Here is a 20,900-nt window from a genome sequence, read left to right on the forward strand (position 1 = left end):
ATAGGACCGGCGGCGGTTAAAGTTTCATGGGCCGCGGCTCATACAGAATTATACTGAGACCACCGAAAGATAGATCTATTTTCAGTTGCCTTGATTATAAGCTGTACAGAAAACTCAATTGCATCGAGGAAACTCGGGAAAATTTTCTATTAGTTATATTCATTTACTTAATCTCAGGGTTTTTACCAAATCAGTGTTCATATTTTTCATAGATGTTTAATTGTACAGCCCTTGATAATATGATCTTAAAGTTTCCTGTTTTTTTTTTTTTTTTTTTTTTTTTTGACAGAACCATATGCTGTTTAGCCCATGGTATGTCTTCCAAGGATATTTCACTACAGTTATTCAGCAGACTGTTGTGCTTTGAATGCCCGAGATTGAAGCTAGGATGGTTGAGGATGTTCATGCTGGAGGAGAAAAACTCTTATCTTCATCAGTATAGCAAGTGCTTAACAGATTTAATATAATAACCAAAGTTAAGAAGTCACTTGGTGATAAATACTGAAAGGAGTCCTTCTCCTTTAGATAGCATTAATAAGAAAATAGTGGTGAGATATGTCAATTATTTTTGTACATGGATCTTGCGAGTAACTAGGTAAGTGACCTGAATACTTTTAATTTTGCCTTTAAGTGCCCTTCATAGATTTAAACTACGTATACTGCTTCTCCATTTTGTAAACTTTGGATTAATTATTGCAGTACAGTTACTTTTCATAAAATATGCATCATATATGTATGCTTATACTACTATTATATTTTTGTTATTTTGTCTGCCTTCATTTTATTTGCTTATTGTTCTGAGTTTAGGATGAGTTGAATTTCTAAAGTGAGCCTAGACCTTTCTTTTAAGCAATATTACACAAATGAAGTCAGTATCACTGTATGTACATTCCACAAATCAAGACTGTGTCACTTGTGCCTTAATTCTGTACAGTCCTGTTGAATAAGTTAATGAAATCAAGAACCTAAAAGTTATTGTAATTTTCTTCTCACTTTTTCCATGTATTTGTACCATACCCAAGTACGCTTAATCAAGGTTCTAGATATATATCACAGGTGTTTAGTATAACGATGATAATCCAGCTGCCCTAAATGGTGAGAGATCTCTCTTCAGAGGGGAGAGACTCCTTTAATTTTGCTGTTGTAGTCATTTTTCCACTATACAGTTGCACTACTTATCTGCTTGCACATTCACTCCTTGGTCTTTCTTCATTTCCTCTTTTTATTTATGGTATCCTACTTCTTAACCTAAAAAAGTATAGTGCTGTATGTCTGTGTTGCCCCAGGTTGTTCTCATGACCTACCTGTGTGTTGGCAACATGAATTTTTTTTATATAATGGTGGTTGATTTCTTTGCAGTTTGCTCTAGTATCACAGACCTGGCCTATTCACTTGCTTATCATGGTACGCTCTCCTGCGAACAGATAAAAACTTTATTCTTTCCTCACATGATCATATAATAAGAATGTAGGTATCAATTGAAACAACTTTTATTGTTTCATCAAATTATTATGCATATAGGAAATATGAATGCTGTAGCCTCTTAAAGGCTAAATTTGCCTCAGTCACCCCAGGCCTCAGGATGATCCTGATTACTCCTCATTGGTCTAGATCTGTTGACTCTCCTAGTCCAGACACTGAGAGATCACCCCCTGGCTCACTTTCCCGCTGCATGTTCAGATTAACCATCATGCAGTCCACTCCCATCAGCTTCACACTGGGAGGTTATCCAGCATATCTTGCGAGAGGCCTTATCACAGAACTGCATGGGAGAAGGCTGGGCACCAACATTATTCCTCTGCCAACATGTACCAAGGAAACTGGCCCATCGTCTGTGATGGTGTTGTAGAAGCAGTCTCTCTCTGGTCAGAGTGTTTGTTCAGTAGGAAATAGACTTCGTCATCCACCTTTGCCGAGACAAGCTTCCCTCAGTATAAGACTATCTATCGTTCAGCCGTAAGCCAGGATGGAATGCAGAACACCACTTACTGTCAAACATAGCTATGATTATTACCTGATTTTCAATTAACAATGTAAATCAAATACAGTATCTTATGAACAAACCCTTCATACCAGCCTTGGGAGTTAAAATTTTACTCAGTATAGTTTGTATAAACTTTTATGAATATGAAATATAAAAATTTTAATAATCCTTTTTTTTGCAGAGGTACTGTATGCACAGCACCCATTAGGTAATCTTGAGTTATTGTGATGCATGTCAGAAATGTGAAGTGGTTGGCATAAGTTACTTATACTTCCTACTTGGTGCTGTGAACTCTTCCTGATTTTCCCTCATTCCTGTAACACTGCCTCTTTTCATTGTTAAATGTCCCTCCTTTTTTGTATTAGCCTTCTACCATTTTTGGATGGGTTAGCCTCTTTTGTCACTCATAGAATACATATAACACAGTTTATCTCAAATAGAATGCAGAACAATGGGTCAAAGCTATATTTACTTACCATCTTATAGAATAAAAGTTGCTAGGAATATTCTAAACCACCCCCAAAAAAAGTTACTTGATCATTTGTCTACAGCAAATTTTATGGCAGAAGGTAAATTCCTCTTAAGTTTTGAGTTGATTTGAACCCTGTTATACAGCATCTGACTTCCATAGTTCTTAAGATGGCTGTACTGTCGGCTGAGATCACATTCTAGGCTAACTTATTTTTTGTAAATCCAACTATAATCAGAATGCATAAGAAATTACTATATAATATATGCCTGCATACAGTTACCTACACTGATCCAGATTCAGCTCCTCTGTCCCATTTCAGCCTCCAAAATGAAGCACGTAACATGAATATATTTTACTATGTTGCAACTTGTGACAAATTCAGTGCCATATAAACTATGGTGCCACCACCCAGATGTGTGCGCCAAGTTCTCTCCAGAATGAGACTACAGCACCTCCTTTGTGGCTTGCAACTTCATTAGCCGCTTCACAGGAGCACTGGCAGGCATTTCCATCCTATGGTATTACCAGTAAGGATCTCAGTGCTGTTGAGCTTCCTGTGAAATTAACCATGCAATATTGAGCAAAGGCCATAGGACTGGTAGACATAAGGTGAGGAAACAAAATTGTGTAGGTATTCCTCCCCCTCTTCATCTTCTGTCCCTACTTTCTTCCACAGGAAAAAGGAAGAGGTCTTGAAATCCTTCTTACTGGACTTTGAGTGAGCACCCTCCTTCATTGGGGCTTGGTGATAGCATTCACACACCTGCAGGTGGGTTATATCCTATACTGAGCATGTTCATGAACCAGTGTTTATCCATTTCCCTCCAAGACAGGAGGATTGTCCAAACTCCTTTCCTGTTTATACCTTTACATGATCCCTGGATCATGCACATGCAACAGGTTGCCACTAAACAATACCACTGCATATTATATGCAGGCAATTGTGTAGTACTGGCTTGTCTGGAATTACCAGTGTATTCATGCATGATCGCAAGGTCGTGCTCATGCAGACAGATTTCATGCACAAAAGGTTGCCTTATTAAAATACTGCATGTGATTGTGCACCCTTAGGTGGCACCTGTGTTATCCAGAACTCATGTGTACTTACCCAGTGGCCAGATAGTGCACCTGTAGACAGAGGGTTTAGATGTGAAAGGTCACCACATTACTGGGTATTATGGCAGGTTGTGTTCCCTCAACGTCCCCACTTCATCTACGTCTCCAAAAGTATGCATGCATGATAGCACGTGAATGTTTAACCATAACACGTACTAATTCATTATCAGCTAATGATATGAGCCTTCAGGATTGTGAACCATGATGTCAAACGGTTACAAATCCACCCCATCTCATAATTCAGCTGTCAGTACCACCAGGTCATTGTTTGTGGCCGTTGCTCCAAAAACACTCCCCACAGTTGTGTCAACCTCATGGGAGATAATCCAACTCATGCTTTGGGGAATCAGTTAGGGCCAGGTTTGTCTCCTTCAGAACCCCCACAGGCAGGGTTGGGATGGTTTTTTCCTAAAGATTGTTGGGCTCATATGTGAGCTCAGTGATATCAGCAAAGCAAACCACTGCTCCATTGTTATTCAAACTGCTGTGGTCAAGCAAGCTGCTTTCCCCACCAGTGACACAATAGAAAAAGTTCTACAAGCCACATGCATAAACTGTTCCCCTTCAAATTTGTCCCGAGAAAATATGTCCTTATACTATCTACTCTAATTTCCTGACAAGTCTTGGCTGAGAAAAGTGTAGCTCAGCTGAATGGATTATTCTTGAGTTCCTCTCAAAATTTTCATTAACAGTAAGGCTGAGTTATCTTGCCTAGGGTTCTGGAGACTGAAGAGAATAGCGACTGGCTCTCTCTCTCTCTACAGGTAGTTTCATACTGGGCATCTTATCTTAGAGCTTCAGCTCAGATGTGATGCTTCCTTCACTACTGGTTAACAGGGGACAGAGGGAGGGGTAATGCTATCACCTGAAGCAATCAATTCACTATCTACCTTCCAACTTTTGCTACCCTATCTTTTGGGCAGCACTTGCTTCTCTGAAGTTTTCATAGCATGGATCATGAATATACGCTGCAGTATTGCTCCTCATAGGGCGTCAACATACCAAATTTGTAACTAATTTGTATTTTTCATAACTAACAAACCTGAGGTCTTAACATTAGGATTTACTAGCGCCAAGCTGGAAACCGGTAGAATTAAAATTACACTTGTGAGATCCAGGGACTAATGGCATCTATACCAGGTCACGGGGCATGTATACCCAGAATGCCCACGGCTACCTGTGACCCACCAGTTATATTTCTAACCCAGTTTAGACTGCTAGAGGGGTGGTTCGAGGTGGGCCTTTACCTGTTAAGACCTCAGGTTTGTTAGTTATGAAAAATACAAATTAGTTACAAATTTGGTATTTGTTCATATACGAAACAAACCTTCGGTCTTAACATTAGGATAGACTTACTATTGGAGGGAAGTAAGTCTCTACAACTGACTGGGAGTTTGCCACCTTATCCATTTCCGAATATATAGGGAAATTCTAAGAGAATGACAATGAACCTAGAACCAAAGATATAAGCGGATCTATTGGTTTTCCCCCATTGGGTGTAGATACCATTCTACTGTTTACTCTTGTCCCTTGCAACTGGATCCACCTTCACCCCTCTTTTCCCTATTATCCAGAGGGGTGTGTTGCTACTGAAAAGTATATCATAACCTAAGATAGCTTCACAGTATGGCTGACCACCTCACCTGCATCTAGTCCGTTCCAGCACATGACGGTACTCTCCTTCATATTGCCCGTAGTTAAAGGAGTAGGAAGAAAGTAGTAAAGAAAAAAGACCAGTCATCCCATTCATTCTACTTTCATACCTTCATCTTAGACTAGACGCAAACTGACCCGCCAGGGGCACTGGATGAACTATATCACTTGTTGGGCCGCCACCACTGGACCCAAGGAAAAGGTGTCCAAGGATCTATGGGCAACATCTTTCAAATAAAATGAGGTGAAAGTTGTTTGGCATTTCCACACACCAGCTTTCAGAATTCTATCCACAGACATGTTCTTCTTAAATGCCAGAGAAGCACTCACGCTCCTGATGTCATGAGCTCTAGCTCCCACCTGGCTATCTGACCCTGTCTTCTGCCATATAAGCATCTCTGATCTTCTCCCTTAGCCAAAACGATATTGTATTCCTGGACACTTCCTTCTTGTTCCGTCCTGTACTTACGAACAACCTCCGGCACCCCGGCCTGAGGTGCCTTGTTCTCTTTAAGTACTCCCTTAGTGCCCTGACGGGGCACAGGAGCATCTCAGCTTTGTCGTTGTCTACAAAGTCTGCCAAGGAAGGTATGGTAAAGGAGTCGAATCTGCCGTCTACTATTGTTGGATTTTGGGTCTTGGCCACGAATTCTGGGACAAACTCAAATACCATTGATCTCCAACCTCTCGAGTGCTTTATGAGATATGAGAGGCCATGTAGCTCCCCCACCCTTTTGGTTGAAGCCAGGGCCAATAAGAAGACTGTCTTCAGGGTCAGGCTCCTTTCCGTGGACTGCCTTAGTGGTTCGTAGGGGGGTTTTGTCAGACTACTCAGTACCCTGGTCAGATCCCAATCTGGGGCTTTTAGCTCCTTTGGTGGGCATGACTGTTCAAAGCTCCTCATCAGCATGGCCAACTCCCATGAAGACGATATGTCTACTTTCATTTGTAAGACTGAGGCTAGAGCCACCCTGTACCCCTTCACTGCAGATACAGACATATGTTTTTCTGTTCTGAGATATATCAGAAAGTCTGCTAACTGCTGAATAGTGGTACCGAGTGGAGACAAGTTCCCTCTACGACACCAATCACAGTATGCTGACCACTTTCCTTGGTATACTGTTGCAGATGATTTTCTGATATTACCTGCCATCTGAGTTGCCGCTTTCTGCAAAAACCCTCTCGCTCGGAGGAGATACTAGACAATCTCCACCCGTGAAGCGATAGGGACTTCACCGACTGGTGGTACCTCTCCACGTGCGGCTGACACAGTAGGTTGCTCCATGGAGGTAACTCTCTTGGCACATATACTAGGAGTTCCAGTAGGTCTGGAAACCACTCTGCTTTCGGCCATAACGGGGCTACCAGGGTCATCTTGAGGTTCTGAGACCGCATTACCCTGTTCAGAACCTGACGGATTAGACAAAATGGAGGAAATGCGTACACGTCCAGATTGTCCCAGGGGTGTCGTAGCGCATCTTCTGCTACTGCCTCTGCGTCTGGGACTACTGAACAATACACTTCCAACTTTTTGTTGTACCTGGTTGCGAATAGGTCTATGATCGGTCCTTCCCACAACATGAGCATCCTGTCCACTACCTGTTGGTGCAGGGACCACTCCGTTCCCAGAATCTGATCCCTGCGGCTCAACTTGTCGGCCACTATGTTTCTTTTTCCCGGAATATACCTGGCCTTGATGTCTACCAGGTTCTCTATAGCCCACTGGTGAAGTTGAACTGTCATCACATGTAACTGCCGAGAAACTAGGCCTCCTTGCTTGTTTATATAAGCTACTACTGTGGTGTTGTCTGACATCAATACCACTGAGTGTCCCTTTACTCTCTCCCTGAATTCCTGTAGAGGTAGAAAAGCTGCTTTCAACTCCAGCACGTTTATATGGAGTTCTCTGTCCTTGCAACTCCATTTTGCTAACACCATCAACTCCTCCATATGGGCTCCCCAGCCTTCTAGTGACGCATCCGAGAACAGCAAGAGGTCTGGAGAGGAATGTTGAAGGGGGACCCCCACTGTCAGATTGTTGTCGTTCACCCACCACAGCAAGTCTTTCCTCACTTCTGCCGACAAGGGAATTTGCTCGTACGGGTGATCTACCATTGGTAACCAAAACTCCTTCATCCTCCATTGTAGGGACCGAAGGTGTAGCCTTCCTTGTGGTACTAGCTTCTCCAGGGAGGTTAGGATTCCCAGCACCACCTGCCACTGTCTTGCTGGCTGTGTCTGTTTTCCCAGAAAGGCATTCACCACTTGTTTGCATTTTTCTATTCTTTGGTCTGTCAGGAATACTTTGGCTTGTGTTGTGTCTATCACCATTCCCAGATATTCCAAACGTTGACTTGGATCCAACTGGGACTTCCCCTGATTTACCACAATACCTAGGCTGTGACAAAGATGCAGGAGGGCCGCCCTGTCCCTGAGTAATTTCTCCCTGAACTTTGCTATCACCAGCCAATCATCCATATATCTTATTAGCCTGATCTCCTGAGCATGCACCCACGCCGACACGAGGGTGAACACTCTGGTAAAAACTTGAGGAGACGTTGTCAATCCGAAGCACAGGACCTTGAATTCGAAAGCTTTCCCTGCAAGACTGAAGCGGAGAAATTTCCTTGAAGACTGATGGACTGGTATCTGAAAGTATGCGTCCTTTAGATCGACTGTCAGCATAAAGTCTCCGATTCTGACTGCTTGTAGAACCGTTTTCGGAGTTTCCATCTTGAAACTGGTTTTCCTTATAAACAGATTCAGCGTTGACAGGTCTATTACTGTCCTCCACTCCCTGTTGGCTTTGGGTACCAGGAAAATCCTGCTGTAGAAGCCTTTTGCCGGACTGCATACTTGTTGCACAGCTCCTTTTTCCATCATCTTCTTCACTTCGTCCTGAAGAATAGTGGCCCTCTGAGATTTGTGGGCATAAGTGACGTGGGGTAATGGTTGATCTGTCAGGGGCGGGGTTAGCTCGAACGGGATCAAATACCCGATCCTGAGAACATCCACCACCCACTGCTCTGCCCCTAGTTCCTGCCACACCTTCCAGTGATTTGCCAGGCAACCCCCCACTGGTGTGGCCGAGTGATGGGAGGCGCCCATCCTATCTTCTTGAGCCTCTCCCTCTTCCCCTATTGCCCCTTCCTCTGTTGTTTCTATTGTGAAAGGGCCGATGAGTTAGCCTCTTTGGGGAAGAGGGTCTTGTGACTCTATTAGGGATGTTATGTCTCACTGTCTTCTTTCGAGACATCTGCTGTTGTCTTCCCTCCAAAGGAGTAGTTTGACTGTTAGACGTTTTCCTAACTGCCTGTTGCACCAACCTATCGTTAGTGTCCATCCTTCTTCTATCTATCGCCTCTTCCAGTATGACCTCTGGCAACAGCAGTTGCGATTCCAAGATATCCCCATTCCTCATTGCTAACAGGGAATCCAAATCCACATTGCGGCTTAGTCTAGCCAACGCTGCATCTCTCCTCATTAGCAGGATATTTGCCCAAACATTGGCACTTACGTTTGTCAGGTACGCAATCGCCTTGGAACCTGACTGTAGTAATCTAATGAACAATGGTTCATCCACTACTTTTCTTGTTGCTTCCGAGGATGCAATCTTCGCCACTGCTGTTGACCAAAGGTCTAACCAAGAAGCAGCCTGAAAGACAGAAGAAGCTGTTGCTTCTAACGTAGCAGCCTCTTGGTACGTCATTGAAGGGCACTCCATTTTAACCTGATCCAAGGTTAATCCAGGCCTTAATCTTACAACATTAGGGTTCATTTGTCTAGAAAGCAAAGGGACCTTCGGTGTCTTATAATATTTCCTTTGCTTTATCATTGGAGGGGGAATAAATTTAAATGATCTATTAGATCTTAAGGAATTATCCCTCCCTGCAATCTTTGCGTTTACGTGTTGCAAGACCGATTCCGCATGACTCGAACAAGGCAATTCATACGACACCTTGGTATCCCTCTTTAATCCAAATGCCATGTCAATTCCAGGCGGAAGCATACTGGCCGGTGTTTCTGTCTTCTCCAAAAGGTTATTGAATTGACGAATCAAATCAATCACCTCTGCATACGAGGCCAGAAACTCTTGGTTTTCTCCTTCCTCCAGCTCTAGTGTACCATTCTCTGTCACAAGGGATGTTGTCTCGCCCCTATCTTCTGACAGACGGCCCAGAATTCCACGGCCGCCTGCCCCTACGGCCGCGGTCTCTTTGATCTCTGCTGGCCGCTGTTGGCTCGATCCCAGATAGTCAGCAGGGGAATGAGAACGCCTCACTCTTTCTCTGCTCACGGATCTAGAGCGAGAATCTCGTCTAGATCTCCAAGATGAAGGCTCCCTTAAGACAGATATAAGTTCGTCTCTATTAGTATTGGCATCGTTTTCGAGCGTCGGCGAGCCCGGGCCGGCCTCGAGCCGTTCTATCCAGACGGACACTGCCTTCCACGAACGTATCCGCCGAGGTTGCCAACTCTCTATTTTTCGTACTTTTAATAGGAGCCTTATCGTCCTTCGTACGTATTTTGAACGGCCTTACGGGCGAAACTGGGACCTGCATTCCATCCTCTGCTGCACCTTTCGCCGCCAACGTCGATTTTACCAGAGGTACCGTAGTTTTTGCGATCCGAACTGGCAACTCCGCATCGGCCGCTAGTCCGCCGGCCGTCACCTCTCTTGCTTGTTCGGATTCTTGCGAACGGCTTCGTCTGCTACCCTTGTGCTTAATAGCCACTGACTTCCCGACCTTCCTGCTGACTTGGATATGACGCCGAACTAGAGGGAGAAGACGAAGAAGGCGAATCACACTTTTTCTTTTTGTCTCTCTTATTCATTCTCTTCTCTATATCCTGTAATTTCTGCATTACAGTTTGCATTGACGGGTCAGAAGGCGTATTAGCGTCTGGGTGCAGCGAAATAGGCCAAGAATCAGTCTGTGACGTCATCACGCCTGCCATATCGGTGGCAACCGCACGTTTGCTGCCAAACTACCTCCCACGTTCTGCATCGCTGTAAACACTGAGTGTGATGGTGAAGCCGCGGCATTAATTCCCATAAATTGCAAGCCCAGGGGATGAGGAACATTCAGCGCTGCCGGACCCTGCTGGAACCGTGACGTCATATAATGCGCAAGCAGACCATCCAAGGTTGGTACGCCTGGTAGGACTAGCGCTGACCACGTACCATCTAACCTATGCGCTTGAGAAGCGGGAGCCTGGAACAAAGATGGCGGATCTCCCCCTCTACTTGCTGGGAACAAAGGAGAGTGCATATTATTCATAAGATTACCCAAGGCCCCTCCTGACGTTTCCGATACTGAACCGCTAGGAGAAACCAAAGGGGTATGAGACAAATCAAAAGCAGGTGTAAAAGAAACATATGGAGCAGCCTGGTTTATGGTTTATTGCCGATACAAAAGTAGCCGGTAAGGTTTGGTCATCCAAAGATGGCGTCACCACCTTCCTTTTGTATTGGCTTTTCCCATAGAACTTCTTCCACTGTTCCACCGACCAACCGCGACAAACAGAACATGGATTAGTAAGCGTACATACGTTTTCCCTGCACCTACTACACGTTGGATGAGGATCCGTCGACACCGAAGTTAGGAACCTAGGACATGGAAAGCCACTGACTCCTGGGCATTTCCTTTGTCTCCTCTGCGAAACGGTAGACGATCCCGATGTTGAGGCAAAATTTCCATCATACCACGTATACACTCTTACCTCACACTGATCACACTCGGAGAAAGAAAAGGTAATAGGGAATGAAAAATGAAAAATGAAATGGATAAAGAACTGGCAAAGTGAAAAACCGGCTTTAAATCAGATAGACAGTAACACGTCTTATCTTAAAGGCTGTAGGAAAATAACTGGTGGGTCACAGGTAGCCGTGGGCATTCTGGGTATACATGCCCCGTGACCTGGTATAGATGCCATTAGTCCCTGGATCTCACAAGTGTAATTTTAATTCTACCGGTTTCCAGCTTGGCGCTAGTAAATCCTAATGTTAAGACCGAAGGTTTGTTTCGTATATGAACAAACAAGTATTTAAAGGCAGCATAAAATTGTAGGCAGTCATAAAAGTTCCTTGCATTGACTTTCATCCCAAGTTGCATTGCTCTATCTGCTACTTGTTAGCCATTCTCCATTTTTGTCTTCAAATCCAGTTGTCGATTTTTCAAATCTGTCTGACATGTTTAACTTTATCCCCCTTTGACATCTTTCATGTAAAAACGTATCCTTCAGGTAACCCCTATGTGGAAGTGTGACAACAATTAAAACTTTTGTCCAGTCAGTTGTGAGTGATCACATTGGCTTTTTAGCACAAGATGCATTGCTCTCTTACTTTTTATCCATTCTCTGTTGTGGTCTTCAATGTCAGCTGTCCAACTTTATCTTTTCCAAGTTGTCATCTTTCATATATAGATGTGCATATGACTGTTTAACTTATGTCCAGTCATTTGTGATCCAGGCCAATCCTTATTTAGAACCGTTACTATTCACCATGAACTTTGTGTCCAGTCAGTTCTGATTTAGACCAGTCATTATACACACTGGCTTTTGAACTACAGTATTTCAACTGCATTTTAACTATTGTTGTATTTGATCATACTAAATTTTACTCATTTTGGAATAGTTTATAATTCTTGGCGAGATGTAAGCCTCAGAACATGCCACACAAAAATAACTAAATTGTTATACAATAAGATGGGAATTTTTTCAGTGTATTTAAAAATCAAATTAGCTTACATATTATTTTATTAATGACAGTACAGTATATAAAGAATCCTCCAGTTGTATGAAAAAAATCCATTCAGTATTAAAGACTAAAGCAACATACTTGAATATGTCATAACATCACTGTAAAAAAGAATTTACTTTGTGAAGTTTGGGCAAAACATACTCAAATCACTATCAGAAGAATCCACACTGCACACTAGATAATTTTTTTTTTTATGGTCAAGAAGTCAAGTTACTCATATCCCCTGTAACAGAAAAAAAGGGTGTGTAAGTATTTTAACATTAATAGTAATATTAATTTAATGTCAAATAAATTACAGTGTGAGATAAAATCATTTAACTTGTCTGGCTTTTAACCATAATTAATAAAAATATTAATTTGATGTCAAGTAAATTACAATGAGTTAAAAACATTTACTTTGGCTGGTTTTAACAATAATTAACATTAATCTGGTATTCTATATTGCCTGATTACTATATAAATTTTAATCCAAAACAAAAAATATCACAAATTCTTGGTAATTTGTATTTTTCCTAGCGATACTTACCTCGAACCATTTCATAGGAGATTCCCGGATGTCGATCCGGGTCCGACCAGAAAATTCTGGTTATATGCCGCACCCAGGTCAGGCCTATGCCCCAGGGGTCGAAGACCAAGCCATCCTAATGACCTATAGTCAGTCCTTCTTACTCCACTCCGAGGTGTCTCCCCTAAGCTTCCGCGGGGCTGGAAGGGCGGGAATCTAATTCCATGGTTCGAGGTAAGTATCGCTAGGAAAAATACAAATTACCAAGAATTTGTGATTTGTTCCGATGCGAGATACTACCTCGAACCATTTCATAGGAGACTTACCCCTTAGGAGGAGGGGCGAAGGGTTAGGGGAGGGAACGCCCCCAAAGGTGATTAGTCAGAGGAGGCGACTGCTCCCCTTAGAACTCAACCCAGCCCGTTATCGTGGGTGGTTGGTTAGGAGGGGTGCAAGGCAAGCCTGGTGCGGGTATAAACCAAACCTTGACATGTAAAACTGTGGTTTGTACTGAGAACCATACGCACTCCTGCGTATCTTACCTGAGTATCCTGGATTCCTCGCCCAAGACAAAGGCCCAGGGATAACAAGGATAAGGATTAGGAGGGGGGATTTGAGGAAAAAACCACACACACTCACATACACTCAATACACCACCGGCCCGTTCCACCTCAGGGACAAGAACGATTGGGAGAGGGGACCTAGACCTGTTGCTGGCCTGCCACCACGGGGCCAATCTCAAAGGCGTCGAGCGACCTTCTCGTGCAGTCTTTTAGATAGTGGGCTGTGAATGTCGACTGCCTATTCCAGACTCCTGCCCTCAGGACCTGGTCCACTGCCATGTTCTTTGAGAATGAGAGGGACACCCCAATTCCCCTGATGTCCATGGGGCTTGGCTCCCTCTGGAGGGGAAAGGCCCCCCTTCTCGTAGCTCTCCGGATGGTTTCTCTCAGCCAAAAGGAAAGGAGGTGTTTTTCGAGGCTGCCTTCTTCACCCTTCCCGTGGTGACGAAGAGATTCTTTACCTCCGGTCCTGAACGGGCTGTTCTTTCCATGTACTTCCGAACTGCCCTCACCGGACAAAGGAGGAGATCCTTAGGCTGGTCCGATTTCGGGAGGGCAGGGATGGAAAACTCCACGAACCTGAGATCCGAGCTCGAGGGGTTCTGATTCTTAGCCACGAAGGAGGGGACAAACCTGAATGAGAGTTCCTTCCATCCCCTCGTGTGGGTCACTACATACGAGAGGCCGTGGAGCTCCCCCACCCTCTTCGTGGAGGCCAGGGCTAGCAGAAACACTGTCTTGAGGGTCAGCTCCCTATCCAGGATGTCCTTGAGCGGCTCGAACGGGGGCTTCCTTAGGGAATCTAAAACTATTGCAACATCCCAGCGGGGAACCAAGCCAGCGCTGGGAGGGCACTTCTGCTCAAAAGCTCCTTATGAGCAAGGACAGAGGCTTCGAGTTCCCCAGATCCAGCCCTTTCAGGGAGAAGACCTGGCTCAATGCGGACCTGGCTCCTTTGACTGCTGGGAAATTGACAGGCCCTTGTCCAACCTCAGGTAGGTCAAGAATTCTGCGATGTCTGGGATCTTCGCTCGGAGAGGTTCCAGGTTACGCTTTCTACACCAGGCCCCAAAAAACCTTCCACTTTGCCTGGTAGATGTTAGCGGAGGATTCCCTCAAGTAACTGGACATGTGAGAAGCCACCCTCCCAGAAAACCCTCTCCTATTTAACAGCCCCCTCGATAGTCTCCAGCCGTGAAGGGAGAGGGCTGGAATGTTCCTGTGGAACCTCTCGAAGTGGGGGGCTGTCTTAAACAGGTCTGGCCTGGGGGGCAGCTCCCAAGGAGGATGAAGGCCAACTCTAGAAGGTCCGGGGACCACTCCTGTCCGGGCCACCAAGGCGCCACCAACGTCAGGGCCGCCCCTTTCGCCCTTTCTTAGATGGTTGAGGACCTGACCTGAGGGACTGCCAAAGGGAGGGGAAAGCGCTGACATGTCCAGGCCGTCCCACGGGTGCTGGAAACGCATCCTCAAACCCAAAACGCGGCTGGGTCCGGCACCGGGGAGCAGTACACCGGCAGTTTGGTGTTTAGCCTCGTAGCAAACAGGTCCAGGGATGGGGAGCCCCACTTCCCTATTAGTTCCCTCGCTACTTCGGGGTGTAGGGACCATTCGGATCCCACCACCTGACCCCATCTGCTGAGGCCGTCGGCGACTACGTTTTTCTTGCCGGGAATGAATCTTGCCGTCAAGGAGGTCCCAAGGGCTTCGGTTTGGCTCAAGATCTCCTCCGTCAATCCGCAGAGATCCCTTGATCTCAGGCCTCCTTGCTTCTTGACGTAGGCGACCACTGTGGCATTGTCGCACATCAGACACACCGAGTGTCCTCCCACTGCTTCCTTGAATGCTTCCACGGCATGCTTTACTGCCAAGAGCTCCAGTTGTTTATGTGGAAGGTGCTCTGCTCTTGCGACCATATCCCCCGCACTGAGAGGAATTCAGGTGGGCCCCCCAGCCTACCTTCGACGCGTCCGTAAACAGGAGCATCTCCGGGGGCACTGACCCGAGGGGCACACCCCGACGAGAGTTTGCAGGATTCAGCCACCAACCCGAGGGCCTTCCTTGCTGCCAGTTGAGATGGAAACCGGCTTTTGAGGTGTTTCTCCTTCTGGGACCACCCTACTTTCAGGTCCCATTGTAGTGGCCTAATCTCAGCCTTCCCTGGGGGACTAGTTTTTCCAGGGAGACCAGGTGGCCTAAAAGCCTTTGCCACTCCTTTGCCGGTCCTCGGGGGGGTGGTCTTAGGAAGTTGCAGGCAATTTTTCGGAGGTTTGCCAGCCTGTCCCCCGAGGGGAAAGCTCGCCCCACTTCCGTATCCAATTCCATCCCCAGGTACAGCCCATCCTGGTGGAGGGAGCTAGAATGGGACTTCTCCCAGTTCACCATGATTCCCAGGGTTTTGCAGAAATGCCAGGAGGGCGTCTCTCTGTTCTATTCAGCGCTCCTTTGAGGAGGAAAGGAGTAGCCAGTCGTCTAGGTACCTGAGAAGGCATATACCCCTCTTGTGGGCCCAAGACGACACCAGGGAGAACACCCTCGTGAACACTTGCGGGGCCGTTGCCAGTCCGAAGCAGAGTGACTTGAACTGGAAGGTCCGGTCCTCCCAACTTATGCGAAGGTATTTCCTGGAGGACGGGTGTACCGGGATCTTTGGTGAAGTAGGCGTCTTTGAGATCCAGGGACATCATGAAATCCCCTTGCCTCACGGCAGCCAGCACCCCCGAGCGTGGTGTTTCCATCTGAAGGGCGTCTTTAGGATGAATGAGTTGAGGACCGAAAGGTCTATGACCGGTCGCCACCCCCCTGACGACTTCTCCACCAGGAAAAGTCGACTGAAGAACCCGGGGGAGCGATCCACCACCTGCTGGAGGGCTCCCTTCTCCAGCAGTGCCCGAACTTCTAGCCTTAGGGCCTCCCTGTGCACAGGGTTCCGGGGCTGAGAGGCCATATTGGCCGCTCCCCTGTCAAGGGAGGCTTCTGGTCTAGGAAGGGGATTCGGTAACCGTCCCTGAGGACCTGGACTGTCCAGGGCTCGGCTCCGAGATCCTCCCAGTTCTAACAACAGCTCGAGAGGCAACCCCCCACCGGTGGCGAAAGACTCGGTAGAGGGCCTCGACTCCTACTTCCTCCTAGGGAAGCGGTTGTTACGACCCCTCCTGGAAGAAGTAGGGTGTCTGGGCCTGAAGGGTGCCTGGGAAGGATGGGGAGGGTCCTGGGGGTAGGGCTGAGTTCCCTGGTCTCTCCAGTTCCGCAGGGGTGATTCCGTAGGGGGAGCCGAGAGGGTCCTATTCTGAGGTTTCGGCCGCTCACTAGGTCTTTTCGGCACCGACTGACGTAGGGGAGGGGCCCTATAAACGATTGGGCCTTGGCTGGCCTTCCTCCCCCGTTCCACAGACTCCTCCACTAGCTTCTCCGGAAAGAGAGCAGCTCCTTCCACTGGGGCGTTTCGAGGGTCCTTAGTTCCCTCTCAGGAATGCTCCTAGGAGTTTGGCCAGCACAGAGTCCCTCCTCCTCAAGATCCAGTTCGCCCAGGACGAGACCAGTTGGGTCGTGAGGAAGCCCAAGGACTTACCCCCCGACAAAATTAGTTCTTTGAATTGGGCAAGAGAGGCCTCGTCCCTCAAGTCGTGGAGGGTGGGGAACCTGGCTACCGCCCCGGACCACAGATCTAACCAAGAAGCCACATGAATCGAGGTCCACGCTGTGACTTCCATAGCCATAGCCTCCCCTGGTGAGAGAAGGAGACTAGTCCCGACGTGAGCCTCTCTTCCGAGAGTCCGGGCGCTAGGGCTGCCAAGTTACCTTCCACGGATTTGGGGAGGAGAGGGGCACCTCCCGGGCCATATAGCCTCCTCTGACTCGGCTTAGACGCTGGGAGTAGTCTAGCCGAGGAGTGCCAACGCAAGGAGTTACTGGAGCCTGCAATGAGTTTTTCCACCACCGTCAGGGCCTTCTCCGTATTGGTGGACCTAGGGAGGCTGAGAGAGGGCTCTTTGGGTTCCTCTGGATCCCTGAACAGAAAGTCCACCGCCATGGATCTGTTGTCCTCTACCGTCGGGGCTGGCTCTTCTAGCCGGTTTCATGGACCCTAATCAGAGAGAGGACTCTCCTGAAAGCAGAACCTTCATCCACTGGACCCAATTCCTCCAGGGCATTCTGGAGTACCTCCTGGATAAGGGTCTCTTCCTCGGCGTCCCGCGACGGAGGAGAGGCCCCAGACACTAGCTGGAGGGAAGCTGGAGAAGCTCCCCGGAGAGGGGCTCCTAAACCCAGTTGCACACCGGTCTCCTGCGAGGGGGGATGACCGCCCCGAACGCCTGGCCCATCCCGAGGGACGGGTACTCATACCTTGAGCGGTGGAGGGGCTCTGCACCCCCATAAGGAGGTATCGGCTCTAGGCTCCATCCGCGAAGGCGACAATCGTGTGGGAACACGGAAGAAGGGAGCCCGCTCGGTCATGGAGGCCAACCCTATGGCTGACGAGACCGAGGCAGGATCCACCGGGAACCCGACGGGACCGAGGGTACGGGATTAGGGGCGGGAGCAACTGGCTGGGAGGGCAACCCCCCATGAGAGACCTTCCTGGGGCCAATGGGGTGGGGGCCACCCTCGGGGAAGGAGAACGCCTCCGCCCCTGGGGGGAGATGTCCCGACGCCTGTCACTCTACGATCACGGCTACGATGATGAGAGCGGGAAGAGCCGCTCGAGGACGAGGAGTACTACGTCTCCTGCGTCTCCATGACGGCGCCTCTTCTTGGAGGAGCGTCTCCTCCTACGAAGAGGATCTCTCCCTTGAGTAGTACTTGAAGAACTCCTCTCCCCTGACGAATCCCGACGTCTCTTGCTTCTCCTCCGGCGACTCCCATCCGCGGGGGGAACGCGAGGAGCGTTTCGGCCGCGTCGGGGACACCTCTATCACATCGGGACCGCCCCTGAAGGCCGCCCTCAAGGCCATTCCCGGCTCCTCCTGTCCCCCTAGACGGGAAGCCCCAGGACGGGAATGCATCGTCCTTCACTGGGGATCTCCCTCCCCGGAGTACGAGGGGGAAAGACATCCCCCCCAACGGCAGAAGGGAAAAGGGTTGGAGCCGGGTGGGTGGGTGGATCCGTGACCGGGTAAACCGGTCCGGGTCCGGCCGCGAGCGGCGAGCTCCGCTCGAGAGAGGAGGGGCCGCAGCGAGGCGAGCTGTAGCGGGGAGAGCCGTAGACGAAGCGGGGTGGAGAGCCGAAGCGGGAAGCTCCGCAGAGGGGAGGGACGGGTCCCCCCCCTGCACCGATGCCAAGAAGAGAAGGACCAGGACGGGGAGCCCTGGAGCTGCAACCGCGACAGCAGTCCCTCAGCACCGCGGAAGCCTCCGTACCACCTGTTGGGGAAACGACTCATCGGGACCCCCCCTGGGGGGAGACCGGCAACGGACTCACCTAGGCCCCCTCGCTGGAGGGGGCAGGAGAAAGAACCTGTAGCAAGGCGGGAGACTTCCTCTCCGACGATACCGAAGGAGAAGGGGCGCCGCGTCTCTGCTGCTGCCTCTCACTCCTCGATCCCCGCGAAATCTTCGCCGAAGAAGAGATTTAGACTTCTTTTTCTTCTTAGTGGAAGCCGCAAATCCACTGATACGATGGCCAAGAAATGCACTCCAAGCACGTGTTGTCTTTAGAGCAAGCGCCCCCCCCCCCTACACGAATTACACAAAGAATGAGGATCAATCAGAGGGGGCGAGAGAAAAGCTCCACAAGCCCGTCCTTCAGGACCGGGGCAACGACGTTGAGGCTCCGAGGCCGACATCGCACAAAAACACGATACACGCGCACAAAGCAGCACACACGGACAAAGGATAAGGGCCGACACCGGACGAGCAGGGGCGTATTCACGCTCCTGCGACCAGAGAAGGACTGACTATAGGTCATTAGGATGGCTTGGTCTTCGACCCTGGGGCATAGGCCTGACCTGGGTGCGGCATATAACCAGAATTTTCTGGTCGGAGGCCCGGATCGACATCCGGGAATCTCCTATGAAATGGTTCGAGGTAAGTATCTCGCATCGGAACAAATCTCCGAAATGTAGGCAGTGTTATAAGGGAAAATCACTGATTTTCGTTGCTAGACAAGCACCATAAAACTGGACCGCCAATAACCAAGGCCGCCGATAACAAAGGACTGCTTGTACATTTCTTTAAAAGTTAGTTACATATATATGACGAAATTTACTATGTTTCCTGTCAAAAGCAATAGGTAATTGCATTTAATTTTCCAAAAAGCATATGAGCACAAACATATGACAAACTGGTTAAAATTATATTCACAGAAAACCTATAAACTTGACAGAAGCTTCATGAATTACTTTCCAAAGAGATAATTATAAACTCAACAGAAGCTTCATGAATTACTCTCCACAGAGATAATTAAGTTACAGCTTTCCTAACCATTATTAAAACCCTTACATGTTTTGACCATATAATTACCCCCTGATGATGACACTTAAGGTTCTTTACAGCATTTTTTAAATCCCAGCTGCACTACTGACTACTACTATCATCAATTTCCTTTGGTTTCTACTAACTTTAAGGCACAATATGCCTTAGTTTCATCTCCAACACCCATTTAAAAAGGAATCATTCTACCAAGCCCTATGATAGTTAAGTAACACAGTGGTCTCAAACTACTTCGTTGATATAAATAAATTGAATGACAAATCACAAACAGCTGACTAACCCATTCAAAGCCACTTCCAATAATAAAAAGCAAATAATCTATTTCTCACCTTATATGATGAGCAATATTCCAGTTAGTTTCCTTCTTCATATCAAGGTCATCAAAAATAGTAACCCCTTCGGGTGTGACATCTGCCAGCTGATACTTGTAGTGTGCTCTACAGTCACGGTAGTACAATACCTTCAGACACTCTTCAATGCTCTGTAGACAAGAATTACAGGTATAAGAAAAAATTTTTTATTAACAGACCAACATTTAACAAGGTTCATATTCCCTTAGAGCACTGTATAATAAAAGGCAGGCTTGAGAATAGTTGTAAAGAAACATTTAGAATCACACTTCATAGGAGTAAAGAAACCATTCTGAAAGTTCATAATTTTAAATTTTTTCCTACTTACACAAACAAGAGCATTGTACTATAAATGGGATCATCTTTCAGTATGAGCTAGGAGACTTTTATTGAACCTGGAAACAGCTAGGAGACTTTTATTGAACCTGTTAACAAGATAACTTAATAGGGGGTGAGAGGGGAATACCCCTCACTCACCTATTGTCAACAAGCACTTTTTTTCTTTGGACAGTAGGACACAGCTGGGTAGTTCAGTTTGGAGTATGATATCAGCTTCTGGTTTTGTATACAAAGTTAAATACTAAGTACCGTACTTTCAAAATTCTACACTGTTCCCACGGAAATACACATGATCACCAGGTGAGGTTCAACTTTGGTCACCTCAGGATCAAATCTCCTCTATAAAAGGTGACGGTGTGTATTTCCATGGGAACAATGTAAAATTTTGAAAGTGGTTTGTACTTTCCTAGTTATATAAACCCAAGCATTTTATGATACCAAGCAAAGACTACAAGGACTCCAGTAACTTCCTACTCAGTCTGGTATGAGAAAGATGGCAGATTGGTAGGGCCAAGGAAGCTAATTCTGGCTAACAAAACACTATGGTTCCAGAATAGCTCTACCACTGCCCCCTCCTCAAGTAAAATGGAAGGGTTGAGGGCAAGTTTCCAAGACAGATCTGAAGATCAATGCATTCAAACCCCCTTGGGCGATATACCTGTCTGCCCAAATAGAGCTGGGTGCCAACACATCTTGTTAAGCAGCCACAGGGACACAAAAAGA

General features: G+C 47.2%; 2 protein-coding genes across 4 annotated transcripts in view; one reads left to right on the top strand and one right to left on the bottom strand.

The window, feature by feature from the left end:
- The window catches only part of LOC135201793 (guanine nucleotide-binding protein subunit alpha-11-like), a 186,454-nt gene that overhangs the window by 83,623 nt on the left and 81,931 nt on the right, over window positions 1–20,900 (top strand). The window contains exon 2 of one of the 3 annotated variants that reach the window (XM_064231049.1): window positions 290–595. The exons of 1 other annotated variant lie outside the window; for it this stretch is intronic. The gene's annotated coding sequence lies outside the window, so the exon portion shown is untranslated. The remainder of the gene's footprint in view (window positions 1–289; window positions 596–20,900) is intronic. One more of the 3 variants, XM_064231050.1, reaches the window with a different exon arrangement.
- LOC135201792 (proteasome subunit beta type-4-like) overlaps window positions 11,967–20,900 on the bottom strand; it is an 80,624-nt gene continuing 71,690 nt past the window's right edge. Inside the window, exons 5-6 of the mRNA XM_064231047.1 lie at window positions 19,818–19,969; window positions 11,967–12,211 (exon numbers count right to left, since the gene is read on the bottom strand). Coding sequence (XP_064087117.1) covers window positions 12,199–12,211; window positions 19,818–19,969 — 165 coding nt within the window. The 3' untranslated portion in view covers window positions 11,967–12,198. The remainder of the gene's footprint in view (window positions 12,212–19,817; window positions 19,970–20,900) is intronic.

The sequence above is a fragment of the Macrobrachium nipponense genome, chromosome 28 (assembly GCF_015104395.2).
Source record: "Macrobrachium nipponense isolate FS-2020 chromosome 28, ASM1510439v2, whole genome shotgun sequence".
NCBI lineage: Eukaryota > Metazoa > Arthropoda > Malacostraca > Decapoda > Palaemonidae > Macrobrachium > Macrobrachium nipponense.